The sequence below is a fragment of the Panthera tigris genome, chromosome A2 (genome assembly GCF_018350195.1).
Source record: "Panthera tigris isolate Pti1 chromosome A2, P.tigris_Pti1_mat1.1, whole genome shotgun sequence".
Lineage (NCBI taxonomy): Eukaryota > Metazoa > Chordata > Mammalia > Carnivora > Felidae > Panthera > Panthera tigris.
In genome coordinates this window covers 53,871,945-53,897,734 of record NC_056661.1, presented here as the reverse complement: position 1 = coordinate 53,897,734, position 25,790 = coordinate 53,871,945, and the positions used below count along the sequence as shown (strand labels likewise).

The 25,790-nt window shown below is 46.0% G+C and overlaps 1 protein-coding gene across 5 annotated transcripts in view; it reads right to left on the bottom strand.

Annotated features, from left to right (window-relative positions):
- The window catches only part of IFT122 (intraflagellar transport 122), a 72,321-nt gene that overhangs the window by 16,009 nt on the left and 30,522 nt on the right, over positions 1-25,790 (bottom strand). For all 5 annotated transcript variants that reach the window (XM_042979542.1, XM_042979544.1, XM_042979541.1 and 2 more), the window contains 8 exons: positions 25,478-25,680; positions 24,057-24,194; positions 22,300-22,464; positions 19,489-19,686; positions 14,534-14,674; positions 10,461-10,514; positions 6,932-7,093; positions 2,720-2,886 (listed from right to left, as the gene is read on the bottom strand). In XM_042979542.1, coding sequence (XP_042835476.1) covers positions 2,720-2,886; positions 6,932-7,093; positions 10,461-10,514; positions 14,534-14,674; positions 19,489-19,686; positions 22,300-22,464; positions 24,057-24,194; positions 25,478-25,680 — 1,228 coding nt within the window. The remainder of the gene's footprint in view (positions 1-2,719; positions 2,887-6,931; positions 7,094-10,460; positions 10,515-14,533; positions 14,675-19,488; positions 19,687-22,299; positions 22,465-24,056; positions 24,195-25,477; positions 25,681-25,790) is intronic.

The following is a 25,790-nucleotide window of genomic DNA, read 5'->3' as shown; positions in this document are numbered from 1 at the left end:
AGCTTTTGGGTCTTCTTGAGGGTGAGCTGCGTGTCGACTCATGTTGATGTCCCCAGTGATCAATATGGTGCCATGGCCCCTGGTGTCTGATGGGTGGTTATTAAATGAGTGAATACATAATCCAGAAATGTTGCCCAGTGACTGGGAGAAGTCACCTGCTAAAGGACACCATTCTCCCCAACCTTGTGTGCCTTTCACAGAGTCACTATCTATACAGCAGGATCTGGGGATAGAAACAAACATCTACTAATCACCTACTGGTACCAGGCATAGTGCCATGAGCTTTCCCATGTGTGATCTCATTGAATCTTCACCGCCCTAAGAAGTGGTACTATAATTCTCATTTTACAGATGAGATTAAAAGCTACGTGGAAGATGAAGCAGGGTGCTCAAGACTCTGAAGCCATGAAGTGGGAGAATGTTCTTTCTACCACCTTTTCAGGAATTCTCCTAGGAAAGTAGAGGCAGAGGCATGAGAATTCTTCAGCTGATAGGACCTCAAAGGAAGAGGCATGTGTGGGGCTCTGGAAGAAAGGCCCCCAGGAAATCTTGGCTGTGCCTCTCTTGCTGGCCAAGGTGCTGACCACAGGTGAGGGGACACAGGGATCACTGGCCACCACTTCTTCCCAGTGGTAACTGCACTCCCCCCTCCCCCCTCCCCCCCCCCCCCCCCCCCCCCCCCCCCGCCACTACTCATGGGGCAGGAAGGCTGGATGGAATGTGCTCGTTCTTTCTGGTCAGGCGGGATTTGGAGTAAAACCAGCTCTCTCAGAGGAAAGGGGTTCTACCCAGCTTTCTCTTTGTGAGAAAAGAAGGGGAAGCAGCTGTAACAGATCCCTGTCTCATAGACAGGCAAGCTCAGGGAGGCCTGTCAATCTGTACTTAGAATAATGACATCTAAAAATAACACTTCTCAGTGGAGAAAGGTGGCACAGCCAACCCCTAAGAGGCCCCCAGCCCCACCCATCAAACCAAATGTCCCTGGGGAAGAGGCACCTTTTACAGCCAGACCTGGAAAAAGAGGGAACATGCTTAAATATCTCTTTCCCAAACTAGTTAGGTATCTCCAGGATAACCTGATACATGTCAGTTGCAAATGAAAGTGACATGAAAAACCAGAGGGGAGAGCAAGGCCACAAATCTTCCTGGCTTTCTCCTGTAACATTCCTTCTGTGAAAAGAATAATTTGGGGGGCAAGATCTGTTGCCTCTGTCTCCAAGAAACTGTATTCTTGCACAAGAGAAAGATGGGATGGTAGGTCATCCACCAAAGTTCCTTTGTGAGGGGCATACACGCAAACTACATGGTGGAGTTCAAGGAGGTGACATAATCATTAACCAGCCCTCTCCTTCCTCAGGTCCTGCCTAGGCCACTACTGGACCACAATGTGGCTTTCAGAATAACCAAAAGCCTTTAGGGCTCAGACTGAGCCACCCTCAGGAGCCACTCCCTCACCTGTTCTTTGCCAGATATGGCAATGTGCACCTGTGCGCGCGCGCGCACGCGCGCACACACACACACACACACACACACACACACGAATGTGAAGCCTACTTTCCCTGACTGAGGGAGAAGAAAGCCATCCTCTGGAGGTCTGATGCTCTAAGATTCTCAAGACTGAATCCATCCTCTCTCTGGGTGGCCCCACCCCACTCTCACTCCTCTTCTGTTTTCTACCTTGGAAAATGGCATTACTGACCATCAGGCCCAGAGTTCAGAATCGGTCTTCAACTCCCTTGCTGGACCAGCCTCAAGTCCACATCCAGCTGGGTCCTGTCAGCTGTGGCTCCTCCACGTCTCTTTCATTCCTGCAGCCACCATACTTCTCTCTGGTAACTAACTGCACTGGCCATTTGTCTGGCCTGCCTCCCTCTCATTTTCCCTCCATTCTACACCCACTGCCTGAGTGAGCTTCCAGCAGCACAGCCATGACCAGGGTTCTTACTCCTACTGACAAATCTCAATGCCTCAGCTTAGCGCCTGAGGCCCTCCCGAGGTGGCCAGCCCAGATCCCCCTGCCTGCAGCCAGTTGTCTATCACCCTCTTGCCCCCACTTGTGTATTCCAATCTCAGCTGACTCCTGGTTTGTGATGTTCTTTTGGCCTCATACCCTTCCCCTTCCTACCACCTCTACCTCTTAAAATTTATCAAGGCCCTTCATACAAAGACCACCTCCTAGGAGAAGATGGCCACAGTTCTTCCCCTGAGAATTCATGTCTCCTTCCCTGATGTGCTTAGATCTGTTCTTGTTCTTTTTTAGTTCCTACCATTACACATGTTAGGAGCACTGAAATCAGCCAGGTCAGTTTGAAGCCCAGCTCCACCGTTTGCCAGCTGTTTTGCCTCACGTGATCACTTGGTCCTTGAGCCTTGGTTTCCTCATGGAAACACCACAGCTTTGGGTACGGGAGAGAATCAAATGCCTGCAAGATACTGCAGTGCCTGACTCCTAGGGAGGCTCAGTCAATGGCAGCTCTAATGCCTGGGTATCTCCCCCTACTTTCCCCCCACCCCCGACCCTTTCCCCAGGGACTCACTAAGCTCCTCAAAGGCAGTGCCTGCCTTGTTCAATCTCTGTGTCTCCCCCAAACCCAGTCACTATAACATTTGGATTATATATTTAGAGAAAAACTATTTTTTCCCTTGTCAGTCAAAACCAAGAGGTGACATGACATGACATGCTGCCAAATGCTTCTTGGGGCAGGGACTGAAAACCCACGTGTCGACCCAGCCATGGTCACCGCTGATCTCTATGGCCTTGACATGCTCTCCCGCTGAGATGTACATCTCCACTGCAGCTTTAGGCTCGTTGATATTTCTAGCCCAGTCAGCCTGTTTGGTGATTAGCATCTTTGTTTCTTTGGGGTCTCCAGATTCAAGGAAATCCTGAGGAAGCACAACAAACAAAAACACTCCGGATTAGAACTTCCTGCTGCCAGCATTACGTCAGGCTGCCGAAAGCTGGAGCAAGGAAGGGCTCTGTTTGGCTGAAGTAGGCAATCAGGATGCAGGCGTGAGCCCATCCCTGCATGGCTGACTGGGGGGGGGGGGGGGGGGGGACGGGGGGCGGGGCGCAGTCCCAGGTATCAGGGAGGAATGCTCACAGGCTGCTCCACAGGTGCTCCTTGGGGGTACCGGAACGGTGTCAAGGACTGTAGCCCTCCATGTTTCCTGCCCCTCCCACTAACAGACATTTGTCTTTCAGTTAAACAAGACTTTCCTGACTCTCTCGAGTACTGTACACAAACTCTGCAGTGCTGGGGTTTTGTGATCAGGTAGCTCTGTCTGTCTCTCATATAGAGTTGGCTATTTGTGTGACTATTCCTATATGTGACTCCACAACCTGGTTGCCTAATTTCAAATATTCAGATCTAGGATCTTTATTCAGGTAATAGGAATGATACCATGTGCCTCAGAGTGAGGCTAAGGACGTAGTCCCATAAACTTAAATGGACAAAATGATGTACAGAGTTCTAGGGGAGCCTGCCCTCTCCTCAACTACCACACCACACTGGAAGTACTGTTTCCATCTGTGTTCTGATTCTGTTCACACTCTGTTGCCTGAACTTAGGGTATCATCCCATTGGCTTTTTCCTCAGTTACGTGGCTAGGGCAGAGAACACTCTGTTCTGGATATCAGGTCTGTAGGGAGAGGGACAGCAGGAGGCCATGGTAGGGTGGGGTCGGGGAAGAGGCCTAGAGAGAACCCAGAAAGGAAGAGATGTCCTTCCACCACAACAGGAGGCCTCTGAAGCTCTATGCCCAGCTTCCCTGGGTTGGCCCTGGAATGCATGAGAAACAGCCTCAGAAAATCACCTCTTTTCAGGATATAGTTACCCCAACTATATGCGTGGGAGTTTGCCATAGTTGAGAAGCTTTGGTGCTGACATTTTTAAAGGTGGGGCTTTTCAAAAAGGGAAATTAAAAGCGCTTAGAAGCAGATCTGCATTACTAGTAAGAAGCGGTTTGTCTTAGGAATAATGTACCCTGCAGAGAGTGCGCTGTGTCAACCTCATAAAGTATAAAAAAAGCACTCCTTTCCCCATGATTAGCACTCATTTGTCAGGAAAGTACAGTCAATGTATGCTAAAAACCCACTTGAACAATTAGCTCTCCTTTTTTTCCATTTGCTTTCAGGGTAATTGTGTAGCCCCTAAAATAATACATTAGGTTGGCCTAAGACAACCAACTGTTGTAAGGGGAGGAAAGGGCATCATTTACTCTGATGCTGGAAATCCAATAAAATACAGGCCCATCTTGCTGGCATCTGGTCTCTCTGGAGTTCACACAGAGAAAGAAACTTGGAAACAATCACTGACTATCTGAAGATGCCTAGTTTGGGCCGTTACACACACAGCCTTTACAATGCATACCCTTTATGCCAGTGCAAAGTCAGAAACACTGCTAACCTGGTTGGTTAGATGAAGTTAGCAACTGGAGAAAACAGGCATCCTAAGAGAACAGAAATATCCTTCAAAGTGAGTGCTCAGTGGACTCAGGGCGACTACAGTGAGAAGGGTCAGAGGCCACGAGCAAGCCATAAATTTGGATCATCAACAAGGAGACCAGCCAGGCACACAGCTCACATGCTTGAAGCAGCCACCTCTAGCCCAACAGCCCAGCTCCAGGAGCTCTGACATAACTGAAGCTGAGTCGAAATGGTTCCTTCAAGGCCCAGCAAACTCAGTTTTCAAAGGTTCTTTGGTTCCATGAAGCTAATTTACATGTTATCTGGGGCCATGGCAAAGACTGTGTCCTGGAGTGGACAGAAAGAGACTGTGCTGAGTGATGAATGAGACTAAACAGTGTTCTCATGCTTGGTGATTTTGATAAGGACATACTATATAAGAGTTAAGAGCATTATAATTCCCTTTATCACCATATAAACATGTCACTTATCCGGAAAGCATACAATTTATTTGTACGTGGGAATGTAATTTAAAAATTTTCCAAAAACCAGATTGAATCCTGGGAAGCAATTTTCAAGTAAACAAAAACATGCCATGTTAATAAGCACTGTATTCCGCACCCCCCCCCCCAACATAATGTGTACATACACATTTCCTCAAAGTCAGACTACTGGGGGGTGGGGATTGAAACAGAACCAACTTACTTGGAATTGCGATCAAACACTAAAACCAAAACAACCCCCAGAATATTTACCTTCATAGAGAGGCAGACCAGATGGAGTGTGTAAGTGGGCTGCATTTCTGGATGGGAGACTGTGGTGCCAAAGCCCAGCCGAGGTGTGAGGAGGGGCCTCAGCGCAGGGCGAGGAGTGGGGCTGGCCGGGGAGAGGCCTAAAGAACAGCCAGTCTGTGCTCATGCTAGGCTCCTCATATGTTCCCAGCCTTTCTATAGTTTGGTCTTTACAAAGGGCTTCCTCATACATTATTTTGTGCAATTCTGAGCTGAGTTGTAGCTATGTTAACCTCTGAGAAGAAAATTAAGGCTCAACGAAGTGAAGAGGCTTTCCCCAGGTCACCCAGAGGAAGGACTAGGACTTTCTCCAGCTCTGCAGATGCCAAGGCGAGCACCAGGGCTGCTGACTAGGAGGTTTCAGAAGTTCCAGGAGAGGCTGCTGGCTCTGAAGAACAACCACACCCCATTGTTCCTAATGCCTAAATTTCACTCCTAGGCATTTAATCCTTTAGTTAAGGTTTTGTCCTCAGGTTATGTTGTTATCCCTAGAAAATGATGCACTGATTTAGCTGTTCTCAGTATGAATGCGGTGTTCAATCATATGTACATGGTGGGAGTATAAGGAAAGGGTAAAAGAGTGGAAGAGGGCAAAGTGGGGGAACCTCAAGCACTCCGATCTGACGGATGGAGTAAAGGGAGCACCAAGGTGAAGAGGCAGGCTGGGACCCAGGTGCTCATTCAGATATTGATGATGAGAAACCCCTGAGCCACATCCCAGTGACTGAGATGCAACCTTCAGCCCCAGGATCTCACAGGTGGAAGATAAAAGAGCATAGCCATCTTTGGGAACAGCAAAGGAGGAAAAAAATGGGGAGGATTTTCCATCTTGAACTTGTGAGCTAGATAATTACCATTAATAGCCACTAATTGGTTGTAGCTGATGACTCATTTAATAACATTCTGAAGTGTCTTTTGACAGTACCAGGAAAGGCAGGTTAACAAAAGCATCTCTGCGGAAGGAAGAGCCTCATTGCTCGATGCACCCAAGGCTCTTTTCACCTTGCATTAGGCTAAACTACAAATGTCTTGACGGCCTGGGCTCCCCAGTGGGACTCGTTCTCACACAAACCATCAGGAGCCTGCTCTGGGAAGACCCCTGTCATGTACACAGACCGACTGGAAACTAACCAAAACAGAGGATCTACAAACGCAAGAGGAAATCTCCACCATCACCCTTACAGATACATCCTTGGGGTGACAGGAGGCACACTGTACTGGAGGGCAGGGACTCTGTCACGGTGTCTCCAAGGCCTAGTGGGAAGCCTGGTAGCAATCTGAGAGCAGACACTTAGGAAACCGTGGCTGAAGTGAACCATATTGTCCTGTATGAAAATGGTAGAACCAGCTCATGTCTGAGGATGTGGGTTCTCGGTGGCTTCTACAACAGTTTAAGAGAATTTGTGGGAGAAAGACCTGAAACCCTGAACCCTGAACAATTAATGAAGGGACATGTTGGTTCAGACTCACAGTCCAGCCAGCTCTGGCACTGACAAAGGTTTGAACTGTCATACTCTTGTCCCTTTGATGTCAGCCTGAAAGGTCAGTTTTAGGTCAGCCTGAACCAGTGGCCATTGATGGTTCCTTTGCCAATTTGCCCAAACCCTTTCTAATAAGGCAGTTGCTATTTTCCATCTATAACATATCTTAGGGTACACAACTTGGGCACCATGGTGGCAGAACACTGGTGGGTTCCACATGGCAGCTTGGGCCCAGGATGTGGCTGGATTACCTTGGCATACTCAAACATGCGAAGGTCGGTATACATGTCGAGTGCGAGGTTCTCGTGCCCACTCCTCTTGTACAGTTTGGCAGCTTCGTGGAACTTCCCTTGGTAGGAAAACACATCTGCCAGAAACAGGTCATTGTTGGTCTCTCCCCGCTTCTTCCTCTCCTGGAAAAATTAGAAGCACAGGAAATAGCCTCTGCAGCCATGGCAGGAAGCAGCCTTTACAAAGGTTAGATGTTGCTATTTCAAGTTAAGCCCCTGGGCTTTTCTACTGGAACCTCCACTTGGCTCCTGGGCTGTTGTGTCTCTCCCCTAGGTTTCTGGTGGGAATGCCTGACAACAAAAGCAGATTTTTTTTCCCCCAGATGAGTGAAGATCAAAAGTAACGCAAACTTTTGTTTGTTTAATGGAAATTCCTCAGGGCTGCTTTCTTGTATAATCTTCCAAGGAAACAACTGGCTAGTTAGGATGGTGTGTATTACCCACTCTTTGGTGGCCCCCAAGCTCTCAGGATCTCCCAAGTCCCCAGGCCTGGTTTGGCTGAGCTGTGACTCATGATGATGCAGACAAGGAGAAAGCTTAGGGTCTCTTCACAAGGAGACAACAAAATGGGATAATGAGTCTTAATATGTCCCTGTCTCTAAAGAGAAGGCAAGTAATGCCACATGCTGAGCATCTGCTAGGTGCTGACAGGACCCACAGGTAAGTGGTACCACTGAGAGAGCTGAGATTCAGAAGAGGAGCAGGTCAGGGTCATAGAGAACTGGCATTTGGACTCAGTCTGTCTGACTCCAGATGCTCTTTGTACCACATAATACCACCTTCAGAAACATGTGACAGTCCCCAACAACATACCTGCACAGGCACACACACAGACGAGCAGCACTGAGGATGAAGAGCATAACTGACATATTCCTTCCTCTGGTGTTAGGGAACATTCATTAGTCTACAGCTCAAGTATTTGTAAACACTCCATAGCACCCAAAGTCTCATCCCCAGCAGTTTCCTTTTGCTTGTTTTCTAGCAAGTGTATCACAGTGGGGGAAGATGAGACATTGAATCAAACTCCCAGACAAGCTGGTGAAAGTTTTAACAGCTGGAGGCAACATGCATGCTTCCCCACTGACAGAAATAATTTTTAAAAACCAAAAAAAAACCAAAAAAACAAACAAAAAAAACCCAAAAACCCACACCCAAAATTGAAAAATAAATTTAGCTAAACTATGTGTAGTTTAGACTAATTAATCAAATAAACTAACTACTAACTGTATGGAGTGAATCAAAATCTTGCCATAAGATTAAAAAAAATAGGTCTTACTAGGCATGGAATTTAGGCCTGGGCCACAGAATATCACCATGATCAATAAAAAATGATTTACGTCTATTCTGTATGTACGTAGCCATATGGGCAGATTCTCTTCCTCCTGTTATCAGTATAGTTACATCTCCCCTATCCCAAAGGAGCCTAGCATGGAACTCAGTTCTCTGGAATGATGCTGAATGCCTAGAAGCAAGCTACTAAGGCTTCAGATCAGCCCAAATGGCTCAACGCTTGAAGGCAATTTACTCTTTTTCAAGAGGCAATTCTTTTTTTTTTTTCAAGAGGCAATTCTTACAAGTTTAACCAACTGCCCAGCTCCTCATAGCACACTAGAAGAAGCAGTGAGACATGATAAATGGCGAGAGGTGGTCCTCACAGAAGTCAGTTACCTTTGCATAAAGAACATATTCCATGGTTTCATGTTAAGGCCTCTAGATCCAGACCAGTGGATTCCCAAATGCCAGCCCCTATAATAAGCAGTACTGGGCATTTCAAGTAGATGGCTCTGAACAAACCCTTCACCATGCAGGTAAGTAAGCTCCTTAAGACAGTGCTGGGGTGGGGGTTATAGAGGCGGTGCATCAGAAGCAACTTAGATGGCAGCAGGAACTCAGGTAAAGATAGCGTGAAGGGCACCTGGGTGGCTCAGTTGGTTGAGCGTCTGACTTCAGCTCAGGTCATGATCTCACAGTTCGTGGGTTCGAGCCCCGCATAGGGCTCTATGCTGACAGTTTACTCAGAGCCTGGATCCTGCTTCAGATTCTGTGCCTTCTTCTCGCTCTCTGCCCCTCCCCCATTCGTGCACTGTCTCACTCTGTCTCTCAAAAATAAATACATGTAGAAAAAAAAGAAAAAAAAAAAGGTAGCTTGAGCTTGGGAATTAGAACTGGCTTTGAATTCCAACCAAGCTTTTGCCTCTGGACCCTTGGGGATGTGGCATAGGATTTCTGAGCCTTAGTTTCATTATTTATCAAACAGGGATAAGAACAATATCTGCTTCATTAAGTCACTGTGAGGATTTAAAATGCAGCTGACCCTTGAGCAACAGGGGTGTTAAGGGCACTGACCCCCTCACAGCTGAAAACTGAGGTATAATTTTTGACTCTCCAAATTTTAACTACTAATAGCAGTTAGTCTCCTGTTGACTGGATGCCTTACTCACAACATAAATAGTTAATTAACACATACTTTATAGGTTGCATATATTATATACCATATTCTTATGGCAAAGTAAGCTAGAGAAAAGGAAATGTCATTAAGAAAATCATAAGGAAAATACGTTAACAGTTACTGTACTATATTTACTGAAAAGAAAATCCACATATAAGTGAACCCATGCAGTTCAAACCCGTGTTGTTCAAGGCTCAGCTGTAGTATACACATTGATCGTGCATGGGGCCCAGAGCAGGCACTCAACAAGTGGCAACTATCATTAGGCTTAGCAGTCTGTGAGCTCCCACAGGCCTCTCTTCCACTCAGCTCTTTGCCCACTGGGCTCAACACAAGGCTTGGCCCATGACAGGTGTTTATTATGCTGAACTGAATCACAAGGACAAGACATTTGCTGATTTCCTCACTACTTCCATATGGGAATTCAAATGTATCTCACATTCCCCTAGCCTCACAATAAATCTGTTCAGGAGAAAAAATATGTACGCCTTTTTACAGACAGTCACAGGAATTAAGAGTATTGTCTACTGCTACCCAGCAAATGGAACCCATAGAACAAGCCTTTTTTGCCCACCCCACTACACTGGCTCCCTCCCCAGGTCCCATTGCTGTGGATGGGGCGTAGCTCATGTGAGTTTGGAAAATGACTCCTGTACTGGCACATTGTTGAGCCCTACAGGATGGTAACCACCTAACAACCACTACAAGGATGAAAACCAGTTACTAAGAACCTATTTAATCCTCCTAGCAACCCTGGGAAAACAGCCCATTTCACAGATAGAAAACAAAGCTCAGAGAGATTAGGAACCCACCTGCCTTACCCCACTACCAAGTGACAAATGGCTTTCCTTGCTCCCATGTGCTGTCTCCCTGCCCCCACAGCATTCTGTTCCCCCAGGCCAAGGCTGTGGCCCAAATACCCAGACACCAGTAGGCTCTATTTGTGTGCCCTTAACGTTCTCGCCTGCTAGAATAGCTCCCTATAAGCCATTGACTGCGAGTCTGTGCTTTCTTGAGAAGGAAGAACATTTTGTCATTTACCTCAATGCTGTTGATGAGCTCTAAATATCGGAGGTCTTGTACTCTGGTGAAGGCCTACAGGGGAAGAAATAAAAGAATGAAATCAACTGCCCTCTGGGCTTCAAAAGTGGGTGATTGGCTGGGGGTGGGAAGTCAAGCATTAGAAAGTGAGCCAGTAACGAGGGAAAAGAAGCAAGCATTGATTAATCGCCATGTGTTCAGGAGGGTTATACCACCCAGTGAGGCACGGCTTTATCCCTGGGATTAGTCCACACAAAGAACAGCAAAGAAGTCTCGGTTGCATCAATCACTTTGGGATTAGTTAAAACAAAACTATGATACTGCAGTCTGTGATGGTGCGTGCTTGGAGAAATCTCTATGCAAAAGAAAAGAACAGGGCGGTCTGATACTCTGAGGCAGTGGCATTGGAGTGGGAGTGGGGAAGGTGTACTGACTGAAGAGACACTGCTATGCATCTAGATGACTGGGACGGAAAGTGGGAGACAGCTAAGCTTACCAACTGTGCATAAACACAGGGCACCCAAAGCCCACAGTACTGGCACAGAGGAGGAGGAAGCGGGGGGGGGGGTGGGAGGAGAAAGTTAAGAAGGAATAAAAATGGTTTCTAGATGGGAGGGGGACGTTAGGGAATAAATCACTCCAAGTTCCTGGAAGGCAAACTCTTATGTAAATCCTAAAAGTGTAGCTCTTGCCTTCCACTCACAGTAAACCCAGAGACTTTAACCCATAGGTTGCTACAAGTTTCTAGGCAGCCTTCCTCAGGAAGATTGGTGTTAGGTAATTTTTTTTTTCTGCCTTCTGATTCTGCAAGGGGTTTAGAGAGGAACCTGACCCATCATGTCAGGCTGATCTTCAGGTGGCTTTGCTGTCAACATTTCTACCCAGGTGTGCTGCTTTGCACTGTCCCATTTGAAATGGACTGAGATACACCTAGATGAGACAGCAGGTCCAGGAGTCCTTTGAATATGAAATGCGGAAGAAACACCCTGACCACTTGCAACCTCTACTTTGCTGCATGATGCCCTCCATCCTAAAAAGACTTGGGGAAATGATCAAGTCATCTGGCCTCTGGTTGCCTCGCAGATGACCACAATGTGACTTCATCTTTTCATCCTGCAGGGCTACGCATCCTATCAGGGACTGAGGATCCAGAGGTGAATGTGACCTGTACCCCTCCCCATTTCACTGGTCCATACTCTAAAAGGAGAGGCAAGCAGATTAAACAGATCATCAAATCTCTGTGAGCTAGGAGCTATACAAGTATGAACTAGATACTCTAGAGAAAACAGATTCACTGTCTGAGCATGGGCAGTGGCAGGAGGCAGGATTAAGAAGAGTATCACAGAGTTGGAACCTGGCAAATGGGTATTCTTGAAGAGGAATTCTTTGAAAGGATAAAGTAGGCATCACATGAGCAAAGGAGCACCAAGAGTTCTTGTGTTCCTCACTGGAGATCTTATAAGCTCTCTTCTGGATCAGGGCTTCCTTAAAACCATAGGAAAGGGGAAAACCTGGAATGTCCACAAAGGGGCAGAGAGGAAAGAGGGAGCATTCCAGGTCTCAGTCCTAGCTCTGAGACTTTCCAGCTGGGGGCCCCTGAACTTCTTCCTTGCCTCTAGGCTCCCAAGTCTGCCTTATGGAAAGGGGCAAACTAGCGATGTCTTCTCCAAGGTCTTTCTAGCTCTGCTCTGCTAGGATTCTAGGATTTGCCACCTTGAGAAATCTGCTTCAGAGTTCCTTCGACCCTAACACATTCTATAGAGTCAGAGGTGCCCTGGTCTGAGTGGTCAGAGTCACAAGGTCCGTGAATAACCTCAGAAGAGGGAAGGAAGCATGGGAACCGGGAAGCATCTGCAGTTCTGCTCAAGGCAGCAGTCCCCGGTGCTAAACAGCTCTCCTCTGCCATCTAGTGAGGGCACTACTTTATCTCCCGCACCACCCTCCACCTCCTGTTTGCTTGAGTGAGTTGGCAAAGCATAAAAGGAAAGGCTGGGGATTCGGGATTTGGATAAAATGGTCAAGCTCAAGTCTATGGTCAAAATCTTGTGGGTTTAATAATTTCTATTTCCAGGAAGTGTTTGGGGAATACAAGCTTGGGGTTAGTGTTAAACAAATGATGGTTCATTCCAGCTTTGTTTTGATCCATTTAAACATTTGCTGAGCACCTAACCCCATGCTAGGCAGTGTTGGCTGAACTAAAATGAGGTAGGTGTTTAGTTCTTGGGTATGAGGAGATGACAATCTATAAGGAAGACTTTAAATTTCATTCCAGGCTAGGGGGACTTGGATGGCTCATTCAGTTAAGTGTCCAACTTCAGCCATAATTAAGGTCACGATCTCCTGGTTCATGAGTTCAGGCTCATGTGCTAACAGCTGAGAGCCTAGAGCCTGGAGCCTGCTTCAGGCTCTATTCTGTCTCCCTTTCTCTCTGCCCCTCCCCCGCTTACGCTCTGTCTCTCTCTCTCAAAAATAAACAAACATTAAAAAAAATTTAAATTTCATTCCAGGCTGAAAACAAAACATAGTCTAGGAATACTTTGTTATTCTTCATCCCTCCTGGTATTTTGGCAGGGAGGTTTGGGGGAGGAGGGGGAGGTGGGGATGGGGGACAGGAGAAGGAAGCTCCCTCCATAAGAATGTTTCCTCCTGCCTCTGAATTCTTAAAGCCCTCCTCTATTACCAGTTTTCTGACACTTAGTAGATCTAAAAACATAACATAATTAAATAACAGAAATTTTACTTATTTTAATAACAGCTAGCATTTGTATAACCATTGCTAGTTCTAGAAGCCCTTTTACAATGTGGTAGGTAAGCCTAAGGACCCTGTGTCAGGAGGGCAGGGCAGCTAGTGCATTCACCATCCCCACTGCAGACATGGGAGGATGGAGTCTCGGAGAGAAGCAGCTAGCACAGGGCCATCCAGTCTATATATAGCAGAGCTGGTATCTGGCCTCAGATCCTCTCTCCTTTCATGCCTAGAAGTCTGGACCCAACACAGGGCAAGCATCACATATTCCTGTAATTCCTTCCCTGAATGCTCAGTAATATGGACAAAGGAGTATTTGATTAATTGGCTATGGAAAGATAAAGAGGGAAGGGAGGAGTAGGGGAAAGGGAGTTGAAGGCCATTCCTTCTCCCCACATCAGGTTCCAGATGAAAACCCAATTCAGACAGAGCTGGGCTTTTTCTGATGTGTAGAAAGGGGTCAAATGTTGTCAGCCAGTTTCTGTAGCTTTAATATACTGGCCAGTAAATGACACCATGTATCAAGGCCATGAAGGTATGTGGGGAGTAACACTGCTGTCAGAATCAGAGAGCTTGACCATCTCTTCACCATACCTAGTAGAGTACCATGAAAAATAGCATTGTGTAATTAATGGCTAATACCAATAAGTATTACACCAATAACAAAACACCAATAATAAAAACTACCTTTGGGGGGCCTGGGTGGCTCAGTCGGTTGAGCATCCAACTCTTAATTTCAGCTCAGATCATCATCCCAGGGTCATGGGATCAAGCCCTGCATTGGGCTCCATGCAGGGTGTGGGGCCTGCTTAAGATATTCTCATTCTCATTCTTTCTCTCTCTCTCTCTCTCTCTCTCTCTCTCTCTCTCTCTCTCTCTCTCTCCCCCCGCCCCTCCCCCACTCATCTGTGCTCTCTCTAAAATTAAAAAAAATTTTTTTTAAAGCTACCCTTTAGTATGTCCCTATTATTGTGCTAGGCTTTCAGCTAGGTGCTTTACATAAATGATAGCTAATAAGAGTGACAGCTAAAATCTATCCGATATTTCTCCTATATCTGGCCTTACAGACATTATCACATTAGACCCTTTGAACTTTGTGAGGATGAAGCCAATCACCACCCTATTTTTAGAAACAAACAACCTTAGAAATGAGTTACTTGCCCAGACCCAGTTAGGAGATAGCTGAGCTGAGATCTGAACACAGGTCAGCCTATCTCCAGAGCTCTCTACTGTATGCATCTGCCTCTCCATATGTTACCTGGACTCACTTTTGCCTCAAGGGACCCTCCAAGGGTCAGATTCTAGCTCATGCTGACTAGATGCTTACCTTCTTTGCTGTTTCAAACTCTAATCCTTCTAAAGCTTCCATGGCCAGCTCACGCCAATCAGTGTCTGTCACACCCAAGCAAGCAATCTGGTAGGCTTCTTTGAACATTTTCCTATCCAGGTACTGGTACATTGGAGCAGACTGCAGGATTTCATCAAAAAGAAAGAAGACTGAGACAATGGAAAGAATCAGATTCATACAAAGCCTGACTCCAGATGTGTGCACTGACTTAATTACAAATGCCTATAGAGGAATACTATAAGGAGTAATCAGTACCCTTCTCACCCCAAATGCCTTCCATTTGTCACTCCTTTTCATAGCCAAATAATTGTGTTCAGCAGCACAAACTTCTTGCTTATCCTTCCCTCCACCACTAGCTTTCCCCACCTCCAGGTCTGTTTTACCACAAGGTATCAACCCTCATCTAGAATGCCCTTGTTCCTCTTCACCCACTGGAAAGTACCTATTTGGCTTTGAGGGTCCTGTTAAAATGTCACCTCTTCTGGAAAGTCTTTGCTGACCCCTCAAGGAAAGGAGTCTGAGCTTTCTCTGCCCTTTATCCAGAAGTCAGTTGTGTTATAATGACAAGCCCCTCTCCTCCACAAGTCTGGGCACAACCCCTGAAGGCACTGGTGGGCTTGTACTCACCTCCCCCAGCAGGCCTTCAGTCTCTGTTTGGTGGAGGAAGGAACAACGTTACTGTGAGGAAGGGGTCTGAGATGGTCTCTTACAAAGAGGGCCAAGAAACCAGCTTACCCAAGAAAGGTAAGTGATTTGTTCCAGGTTACCTGGGAAGGCTGGGAACCTTCCTGCCATCCCTCCTCCCAGACGGGGCTGCCTCACTGTGATACCTGTGAATGGTTCCTAATAATTTCTCTTCTTAGGTTTACACATTGCTTTTGCATCTGTCCCAACAGGTCTGTGTTGCAGGTTATTATCACTCTCTGATTACAGTCTGAGGACACATAAGTGGCACAAGGAAAACAAAAGGAAGAGCACTTTCCTGGCTCTTGGATGTGGGGTACATGAATGTGTGCACACAAGAACAAGTCTGAGCTGGATCTGGCGTCCTGAATAAGAAGGCCCTGCCCTTGTTTTAAGCCAGTGTGCTGAAGGGAACTGAATCTCTCTGGGGCAGTAGAGATCAATCAGCCAGTACCTTATGCTAATGGTTCTCAAATGTGGAGCTGGAAGTGCTGTTTTCTCCATTTGGGGTCTTTATCTTTGAACTTTCCTGTCTCATTTTTTAGCTTCAGAGTTAAAGCTTTTTTTTTTTTTCTTTTTCTTTTTAAGCCATTCTGCCCTCTGACAGCAAGATGTGGCTGTTTAGGAGTGCTCATCTTTTCTATCATACCATTCCGTCTACCTTTCCTTCCTTTAGAGGGGTAAAGGGGTACGGACAGGGGAGCAGCTGAGCCAGAAGCCAGGCCTGGCTCAGTCACATCCTAGCTGGGTGCTTTTTTGGGTAAACTGATTAACTTCTGTTTAGATGCCCTGCCCAGCTCACAGACTACTATGGGCAAACAGGACATGATCAGTACATCCACTGTATTTTCTCAGCACCAGCTCCTCGCCATCTCCCCAACTCTCCAGACTTGTTCCTACCTCTACCTTTCTCTCTGAAACACCCTTGCTGCTCCTCTCTATGTTCCCAGACCTTTCAGGGCTCAGATCAAGTGTCACCACCTCTTGGAAGCTTTCCACACTCCCTGTGCACAATGAGCTTTCCTTTCTAAACTCCTTAGTGAGCACCCTGTTCCAATTTAGTTCTGTTTCATAGCATTTGTACTTTAAGATTGCTAATAACAATAACAATAGGAACTGGGCCAGACAAAACCCATAAAACAGGTATATTAACCCCACTGCATAGAAAGTGAGGCTCCAAAGAGTGAAAGGAGTTGCTCAAGATCCCAGCTGGTTCGGGCAGCAAAGTCAGAACTCAAAGCCAGTGTTCTTTCCCCTAAACTGCACACTTCTCACCATGATGAATACCCCATGAGGACACAACAGGCACATGAGAATCGAGGAGACGATGAATGATTAACATTCGGGCTTGCTTGGGAAGTACAATCTGAGAGTGGGAATTTTAAAAATATCCTAACTGAACAAATGCCCTCTGAGTTCTACTTTATCTCACTATTGCATTCCAAGCATGAAGTCACCACTCACCCCAAGAAGCCTGACAAGGGCTTGCCGCCCTACTTGGCAGCACTAACAAACCAGTTCTTGCACAAGATGATGTAAATTTCGAAAGGAAACCAGAAATCCCCAGAGTGGTCTGATGCTTTCTCCCTCCTTTCTAGGCCAAAACCACAGGATGGCTGGAGGCAGAGGCAACAGATAAATAGCCTTTGTCTTGAGGCTGCCTTTCCTAACCCTTGGCAGTTCTGACCTGCTGCATCAGCAGGATGGCCTTGGTGAAGCCATGGGGGGCTGGCGGGGGGGGGGGGGTGAGGGAGGGATGACTCTGACTTCTGAATCTTAAGGGCTTGGCAGAGGAAGCCCCAGGCCCCCCTTTTGGCTCTTCTTGGTCAGCCAAAGTCAGGGAGCAGCAAACTGCATTTGTCTTTGAGGTTGGGATGGCAGTCTTGGGAGAAAAACTTTCAGTCGACATAGTGTGTTTGGCATGATTAAGAAAGACTAGGTTTCTGGTGGATGTGGTGCATGGATCTGGGACGGGGGGCAGATGAGGACTATTAGGAAACAGTCCAGTAGGGGCTATTCTTGCCCCTCCTCCTGACGCCACTTCCACCCACCTCTCTCCTTCCTTTCTTTCTCTTTCCTTTACCTCAAATCTGAATTCCATTAATGTTTACCAAATAACTGCTCTGTGCCAGGCACTAATAATTTCTGCATAATGAGTAGCAAGGGTATCAACAACTTAGAGGAAGAAGTGGACTCCAGCCCCACCCTTTGTAAGAAGCCAGGCCAGGATTTTGGTGACTATAAAGGTGGGGAGATCTTGGCCAGCCTGAGGACGTAGGATCTCACTGTCCTGCCAGCCCTTTGACCATCCTCTGAAGCCCCTCAATAAAATGGTATCATGCCCTCCACCCTCACCCAAAAAAAAAAAAAAAAAGAAGGTGAGCCGGGGACAGTGAGCAGGGCACGTGTGTGTGGAGGGCAAACACAGACTGATGCAGTCTCTCTGAATGGCAATCTAGAAATGTGTCTAAAAATCTTTCAAATGTATGTGGCGTTTTACCTAGCAATTTGACTTCAAGGAATTCATACTGAAGAGCTAAGTTGGGACAGGTACAAAGACTTAGCAAGAAAGATGTTATCAACAATAGCAAAAAAGCTGTAAGCAGTGTAAATGTCCAACAAAAGATAGTGGCTGTGTAAGATGTGGAAGGAACATCCATGTGATAGGACAAAAAGCAGTCATTAAAAACAATGTGGGGGTGGGAACAGCAGGGAGTCAGGAATGGTTATAACAAAAGGGCAGCCCATGGGGCACCTGGGTGGCTCAGTCAGTTAAGCATCTGAGTTCGGCTCAGGTCATGATCTCACAGTTTGTGACTTGGAGCCCTGCACCAGACTCTGTGCTGACAGCTTGCAACCTATAGCCTGCTTCAGATTCTGTGTCTCCCTCTCTCTCTGCCCCTCCCCCACTCGTGTTCTGTCTCTCTCTCCTTCAAAAATAAGTAAACATTAAAAAAAAAAAAAAAGAAAGAAAAGGCAGTCCAACATTAGAGATCTCATGGGTTGGTGGTGGGAGACACATGAACCTATCCAGGTAATACATGTGTACTATAGTTTTGCAGACTGCTACCAGTGGGGAAACTGGGCAAGTTGTACAAGGGATCTCTGTATGGTTTCTTATAACCATAAGTAAATCTACAGTCATCTTAGTATTTTAAAAATGCTAGGAAAGTATATTTATTGATGTGGAGCCATGTTTCCAGTAGACTGCTGAGAGAAAAAGCCACACTGCTAGCTGACAGGCAATAATTCATATAGTGATGGGCCGGCAATATGTAAATGTTAGGTTAAATTGGAAGACAATGATAAAGGAAGATGACTAAAAATCTCTCTCTTTTATAGTCCACATTCAGTAAAGGAAGAACAGCAAATCTGAGGTTTCATCGATTAGATTTATAATATTTACAGTAGATTCCACTTTTGTTTACAATGTTCATATAAAATTATATACTCCTAATTGTATGTCCTGCATATATTACATATACATATAGAAAAAGCCTGGGTGGATATGTTCTAAGACGTTTAAGAGTGATTCTCTTGAGGATGGGATTCTGAGAGCTAAGTCTTTCCTTCATGCTTGCCTCTATTTTAGGGCATTTCTACAATGGGCATGATTCACTCACAGAGCAGACAGGCAGCCTGGACAGCTGGGATTAGGCCAGACCAGACTTAGGTTGTCAATCTCTGCCCTCCTGTGTTTCTGTCCTCCTGTTTGTGGCTCCAGGTCCCCATTTCTGTTCTGGCCTCCTCCTAGTTTGAGAGACTTGTGCATAGTCCCATGCTCCCTTCTTGGCTCACACACCTCAGCGCCCCACCCCTCCATCCGACCCACATTCTCTTTCCCTCACACACACTACCATGCTCACACATCTGCGCATATACCCAGCTAGACTCCCAGCTTTGCTGGCTTGCTCCCCTCTGCCCCATGCACGGCCCTCAGTGAAACAGACTCTGTCTGCAGACAGACAACCCTGAATACCCCTCCCTGTCCCAACCAGGAAAGGGAGACCAGAAAGAATTGGAGGCTCAATAGGGTGGAGCTGTTTGTCCAAAGACACACAGGTTGTATAAGGTAGAGACAGAGTTTCAGGTTCTCGTCCAGAGTACCTTCCATGACATCATAACTGCAACTCCTCTCTCTTCCCTCTCTCCTCACCATCCATCCCCCACCCAATACACAAATGCGTAGCCTGGCTTCCTGGGTCTTGTCTGCCCTGCCACGGCTGAGAGCTGACAAGCACCCTGGTTACCTGTGGCACCTCCACGGCCGACATGGAGAAGACATGGAGGCAGAAGATCTTGGAGCCATGGTAACCAACCACAAAGCCCTGTAGCTTCTGCTGGTGCACAGGGAAGGTGCTGGCTTTGATGTTAAGGTAGCCTCCTCCCGAGAAGCAGAGCATGTCCTCACACTGGGTGTTCCAGGCCACGCTGTTGGCATTTGGCTCCTGAAGAACAGGAATAGTAAGGATCCTTTGACAACCACCCTGGCCTTTGCCACCATTCCTGCATTCAGCTAGGCACTTTTTAAAGCCTGAATCAAACTAAATTGCTAAGAGTGGGATGGGGGAAAAGGGAGGAAAAGGGAAGCAGAAGAAAAGGATAGAAGCATAGAAGCAAAATCCTCTATGCCTCTATGCACTTGTTTATGTTGGAATTTTTTTAATAAACAAGCATTACTTTTGAAAAAAAAGTATTATTATCCCAAATATTAATCATTACCTACTGAGAGAATGAGCAAAGTGGCTTTACTTCTGTTACAGAATGAGTACACACAGCTATACACAGATTTAAAGGGATATGTTCCAGGGCTCCTGGGTGGCTCAGTCAGTTGAGCATCGGACTCTTGATTTCAGCTCATGTCATGATTCCACAGTCATGGGATTGAGCCCTGCGTCAGGCTCCGTGCTAAGCATGGAACCTGCTTGGGGTTCTCTCTCTCTCTCTCTCTCTCTCTCTCTCTCTCTCTCTTTCCCTTCCTCTTTCCCTCTCTCCCTCTCCCCAACCCACATGTGCACCTGCTTTCTCTCTCTCTAAAATAAAACAAACAAGCAAGGGTGCCTGGGTGACTCAATTGCTTGAGTGCCTGACTCTTGACTTCAGCTCAGGTCATGATCTCACAGTCATGATCCTGTGGTCATGAGATAGAGCGTTGCGTTGGGCTCCACACTGAGTGTGGCACCTGCTAAGATTCTCTCTCTCCCTCTCCCTGCCCCTTTCCAGTGTGTGTGTGCTCTCTAACTCTAAGTAAAAACAAAAATAAAACAAGCAAACAAAAATAAATAAAAGGATATGTTTCAAAGAATTAACAGTGATTGTTTTGGGGTGGGTGGAATTGTGGGTGCTTTTTCATTTGTTATGTTTTTTGTTTGCCTGAAATTCTCTTTTGATCATAAACATCTATTATTTTTTATAATAAGGAAAAAAACTTATTTTTACATTATAAAATAATATATCATCTCTGCATTTACAATTCTCATGCTGTAGAAATACAGTCACCCTGGGGGGCACTCCCTCTCCTATACATTTTCTGCTTAGCAATGGAGCCCCAGGGAGCAGATGTTCATACCTTTCTGCCTAGAATCTTTTACAATGTCTGAATCTTTTATAATGAGCATGGATTACTTTTATACTAAGCAAAAACAATAGAGCTGTTTTAATTTTCAGGGGGCAGGGGCAGTGGAGAGAAAAAAAGATAGTTGGGAATGCTTATATCTCCTGACAAGGTCTGAGAATTACCCTCCCTAGCTACTACAGAACCTTCAGTGGAGATGGGGAAGGACACACACCCTTGCATTCCTATATGGTTCTAGGCTCAGACACAGATTCACAACTGGAGGCCTTGCTAACCTACCTACAGGAGTTAGTGTTGAGGCTGAAGAGAGGAAAAGTAACATTTAGGGCCATGTTTTGTAAGGCACTGAGCTACTTACTGTAGTCTCTTATTTAGTACTGTAACAATTCTGTGAGGGGGCAATTACAAGTTCAATTTCAGAGAGAATAAAAAATTCAGGTTCAATGAACTGTGCTAACTTGCTTGACATCACACTGTAAGTGGTGAGGGTAGGACTGGAGCCCAAGTCTGTCTGAAGACAAAGCCTATGCTCTTTCTTTCCCCTTAACCACTCTGCCTCCACAGTGATATAAATGAGTTGTTATCTACTGGAACCACCTTGGGCTAGCAGTAGCCAGGTGGCCCCTTCTAACTGACTGAGGCAGCTCCCTACACTCTAACATCCCTCTGTCCTGCTGATTCTGCTCCCAGGGACAAAGAAGAGCCCTGAGAAGGGGACCTCAATCTGCCAATTAACACTGGGAGACTTGAGGCTGAAGAAGCCAGTCAGCTTTAGGGGAAGCTTGCTTCAGGCAAATGGGCCCTGACCTCTTATAAAGCCCTATACAGGCAAAGAGTGGCACTGAGTCTGGCAGAATGCCAGCCAGGTGGTGGGCATGAAGCCTTTGGGCTCTCTTCTCCAGTGACACACTTCCACCGGCCACAGGACCAAATGGTATGTAAACAATGCCTATGCCCCCAAACAGTTCACATTTTGCTGGCTCTTATAGCATCTTTGTGAAATAAACAGAAGGGAGGGCTTCCCCCATGCCTTCCCTTCTTTCAGATGACAAAACTTGTCCTATTTCTTTACTACGTCTTAGGTCACTCATAGATACAGGCATATCTCCAATAGGTGAGAAGCCCTTTTGCAAAAGAATCATCATCTCATTGAACAATACACTGAGACCCTATCACATGCCCCACTGATATTTATTATTATTTCTTTACTGTTCACAGAAAGAAAAGTGTTATTTGCTCATCTTATCTGTGAGGAAACCAAAGTTCAAAGAGACTTTTTCCAGCTCCTGCAGCTCATGTGTGGGAGGGGGTGGGCTGTGCCCTGGGGCCACTTGGGCTCTGCACCCCTGCTCAAAGCCTATACCCCTCCATGTCACCACTCCTCCCAGAGATCTGCCTGGGAGCCAGAGCGTGAGTACCTCCTGCAGGAACTAGGAAGCTAAAAAAGAAGTCAAAGGACCATGTCATGGAAACTCTGGGATTTCACCTGAAAAAGCAACTCTTTGGTATGGATGTCATACACCAGGCACATGTCATTTTCATCCACCACGGCCAGCTTCTTACGGGAGGCACTCATGTCCAAACAGCGCACAGCTGTGGCCTGCTTTAGCAAGACGATGGCAAAGAGATTGTCCACAAAGATCTTTAGGATCTGGCAAAATTTCAGAGAGAAAAAAAAAAGTGAGTTACCATGGCAACAAGACTCTGGAACTCTGCCAGGTATTGGAATCCCATGTGTTCTACAAGAACAACTCCCACTAACTTCAACAGAGGCTCTGTGCAGAGAAAAGAACTCATCAAAAGAAGGGAGCGGGGACTTATCCTTAGGAAACCAGAAGTACAGTTCCTCAGAGGTTGCCAAAGTAATGACAAGCCCCAAGATGCAAGAAACTCTCTTAAATGTCTGCTTGACGGGGATTTGTTAATAACACTACCCAAACTTCAGAGTTGGGAGATCTGAGTCACACTAACACAGGAAGAGGCTACTTTATTTATTTTATTTTTTTAATGTTTTATTTTTTATTTTTGAGACAGAGAGAGACAGAGCATGAACGGGGAAGGGTCAGAGAGAGAGAGACACACAGAATCTGAAGCAGGCTTGAGACTCTGAGCTGTCAGCATAGAGCCTGACGCAGGGCTCGAACTCACGAATCATGAGATCATGACCTGAGCCGAAGCCGGACGCTTAATGACTGAGCCACCTAGGCGCCCCAGGAAGAGGCTACTTTAAACACTGACAAGACATCTGGTGTAACTACAGCAAAATAATGATGATGATGATGATGATGATGATGATGATGATGATAAGGATGACGACAGCTATCAGTTATTGACTATTTTTGACAGCCTTATGCAACATGAAGCATTATCCTGATTTGTAAAACCTCAGTCTCAGAGTGGCAATGTGACCTGCCTAGGGTCATACAGCCAGTAAGCAGCTAAGCACAAACATGACCCCAGGTTGACCTGCCCCCAAAATCCATGTTCTCAGGTCTCACAATGGAAGTGACAGCTGACCGTGAGAAAGAAGCAGACTTTCCACCCTTTGGTATTGCTACCCTGCAGCCCGCACTAATTCATACTTCATGACTTCTGTCCCCAGGAAAGGCCTGATAAGCCTCAGCCACAAGCCATCTGCTAGACAGCTTGGCTCTCAGGCTAATGCGGTTATATTTTCACTTTCAAATTTCCATGTAGCCCACTTAGAACTTTTCTTATTTTGAGCAAAGAACACACACACAAATCTGTTTAACTTTGTATAACCTAGATTTTCCACATCTATATGAGCAAAGGGCCCAGTTTTCTTACAATATCTAGTAATAATTGCCTGAAGACCAGTACCCTCTAAGACACAAGCTGAAACTCACTGCCTTAATCCATTCATTGCCCTAATAGGGATCTCACCTAAGAATGAGCTATGCCTCCCTCCTTAGCAAGCCACTGAAACTGCACCTCTAACAAATCTCCCACCTTCTGGATACCCTTAAACCCACTAATCCACTCTACAGGCAGCCCAGAGGCCACAGTGCCAACCCTGCCAGGATGCGCATGCTAGAAGTCTTTGGCCTGAAGCTGTTCTCAAAACATGAAAATCTGGGTTGCCCTCCAATGTGCCTATGGCAAATGTGGGGTGGGGGACACCCTTTTTCCTGCCCCAAGAAACCATTCAGGGTCGTAATGAGACTGGTCCCTGTGTCGGTACACAGATTATCAGCCTGATGGGAGACACATGAGAACACTCACCTGTCCATTCTTCAGGCCTACTAACAGACCTTCCCTTCCTGGAGGGCCACCAATCACCTTGATATAGCGAATAAGAGACTCCATCTGCCACTCCCGCTCCTTCACTCCACTGAAGGACAGGCACTGTAGCCGTTTCTCCTAGAAAGCAAACCCAGTTCTGCATGGATATTTGACAGAGTAAGTGTTCCCAGCCCTCCCCAGGAGGTGTTCCTGCATGTGAGGGATGAAAAATACCTCAGGGTCTATTGGATCTAGTCCCCATGACTGGCATTGTTCGTTAATCCTTCACACAGCCTTCACCACAGAGCCCAGCTCAGCCTCACATCTTCTGTGCAGACCTCTAGGCAGCCACAGCCAAAGGCAGCATCCAAAAGCATATCTTTTTGCCACATCTATCCTATAACTTGTTGCACCTCAAAACTGCTTTTAGTTCTAGACATAAGAGAGATTTTAATTGTATTTTACATACAGTGGTTTTTAAGTTTATTTATTTTGAGAGAGACACAGTGTGAGTTGAGGAGGGGCAGAGAGAGAGGGAGAGAGGCAGAGAGAGAGAGAGAGAGAGAGAGGGAGAGGGAGAGGGAGAGGGAGAGGGAGAGGGAGAGGGGGAGGGAGGGAAGGAGGGAGGGAGGGAGGGAGAGAGAGAGAGAGAGAAAGAGAGAAAGAGAGAGAGAGAGAGAGAGAGAGAGAGAGAATCCCAAGCAGGTTCCATGCTGTCAGCACAGAGCCTGATGCAGGGCTTGAACCCACAAAGCTGTGAGATCATGACCTGAGCCAAAACCAAGAGTCAGACACTTAACTGACTGAGCCACGCAGGTGCCCATACATACAGTGATTGCTAAAGGATTTCTTAAAACTTTATCACTTCCAACAGGCCTACTTTTATGAATCCAAATCTACCTCTACTTCCAAGAAAGATGCTGGGCTGGCCTTATCTCAAAGTCTTTCCAAACTTCTCCTGGCATTGACTTAGACATTTTCTAGGAAGCTCTAAGTTGAAAAATTTTTTTCTGTGAAAAAAATCTCTCAAAAAGTAAAACTTCCTTTACTATTTTTGACTTGATATCATAAATATTTTTGTTTAACAGATAGTAAAATATACATGTAATATATATATTACATATATTTACCAAAAAATTGATCATTTCTATCAGTATATGCTTTAAGTCATTAAAATATGTATGATCCTAGTATAACAAAGTGCTTTGCAATACAAAAAGGTATTTTCCTAGTTATGGTCCATGACTTTCCGGTAGAGTCCAACTCCTCTAGATGTCAATAAAATGAAAGCAATGAACAGCTACTGAGTTTGAGGGAAAGGGACTTTCTTGGTGTCCAACTTTAAAACAATGAGTTGGGTACCCTATCCTTAGAGGAAACATGAAGAAGATTCAGCCCGATTCCTCCAACCTGGTGCCCACCTGGCAGAGGATGATGTGATCGGCACACACCACCAGGAGGTTGCATTCAAACTTCTTGACAATCCTCTCCTTCACCCGATAATGCATGTCTGACGAGTCGTCTGAATATAACTCATAGATGAGGATTTTCTCTGGCAGTTGGATAGCTAATCGATTTTTGTAGATGGCAATTTTCTTGACAAGCTCTTTGCATTTAATCCGAACTGTCAAAGAAAAAAAAAAATTCCAGCTCTAGCATGACGTTAAGTAAGGTAGAAGGCAGAGAAATTAAAAGCTATCATTTAATGGCAATTAAAGGAGACACTTTCATCAA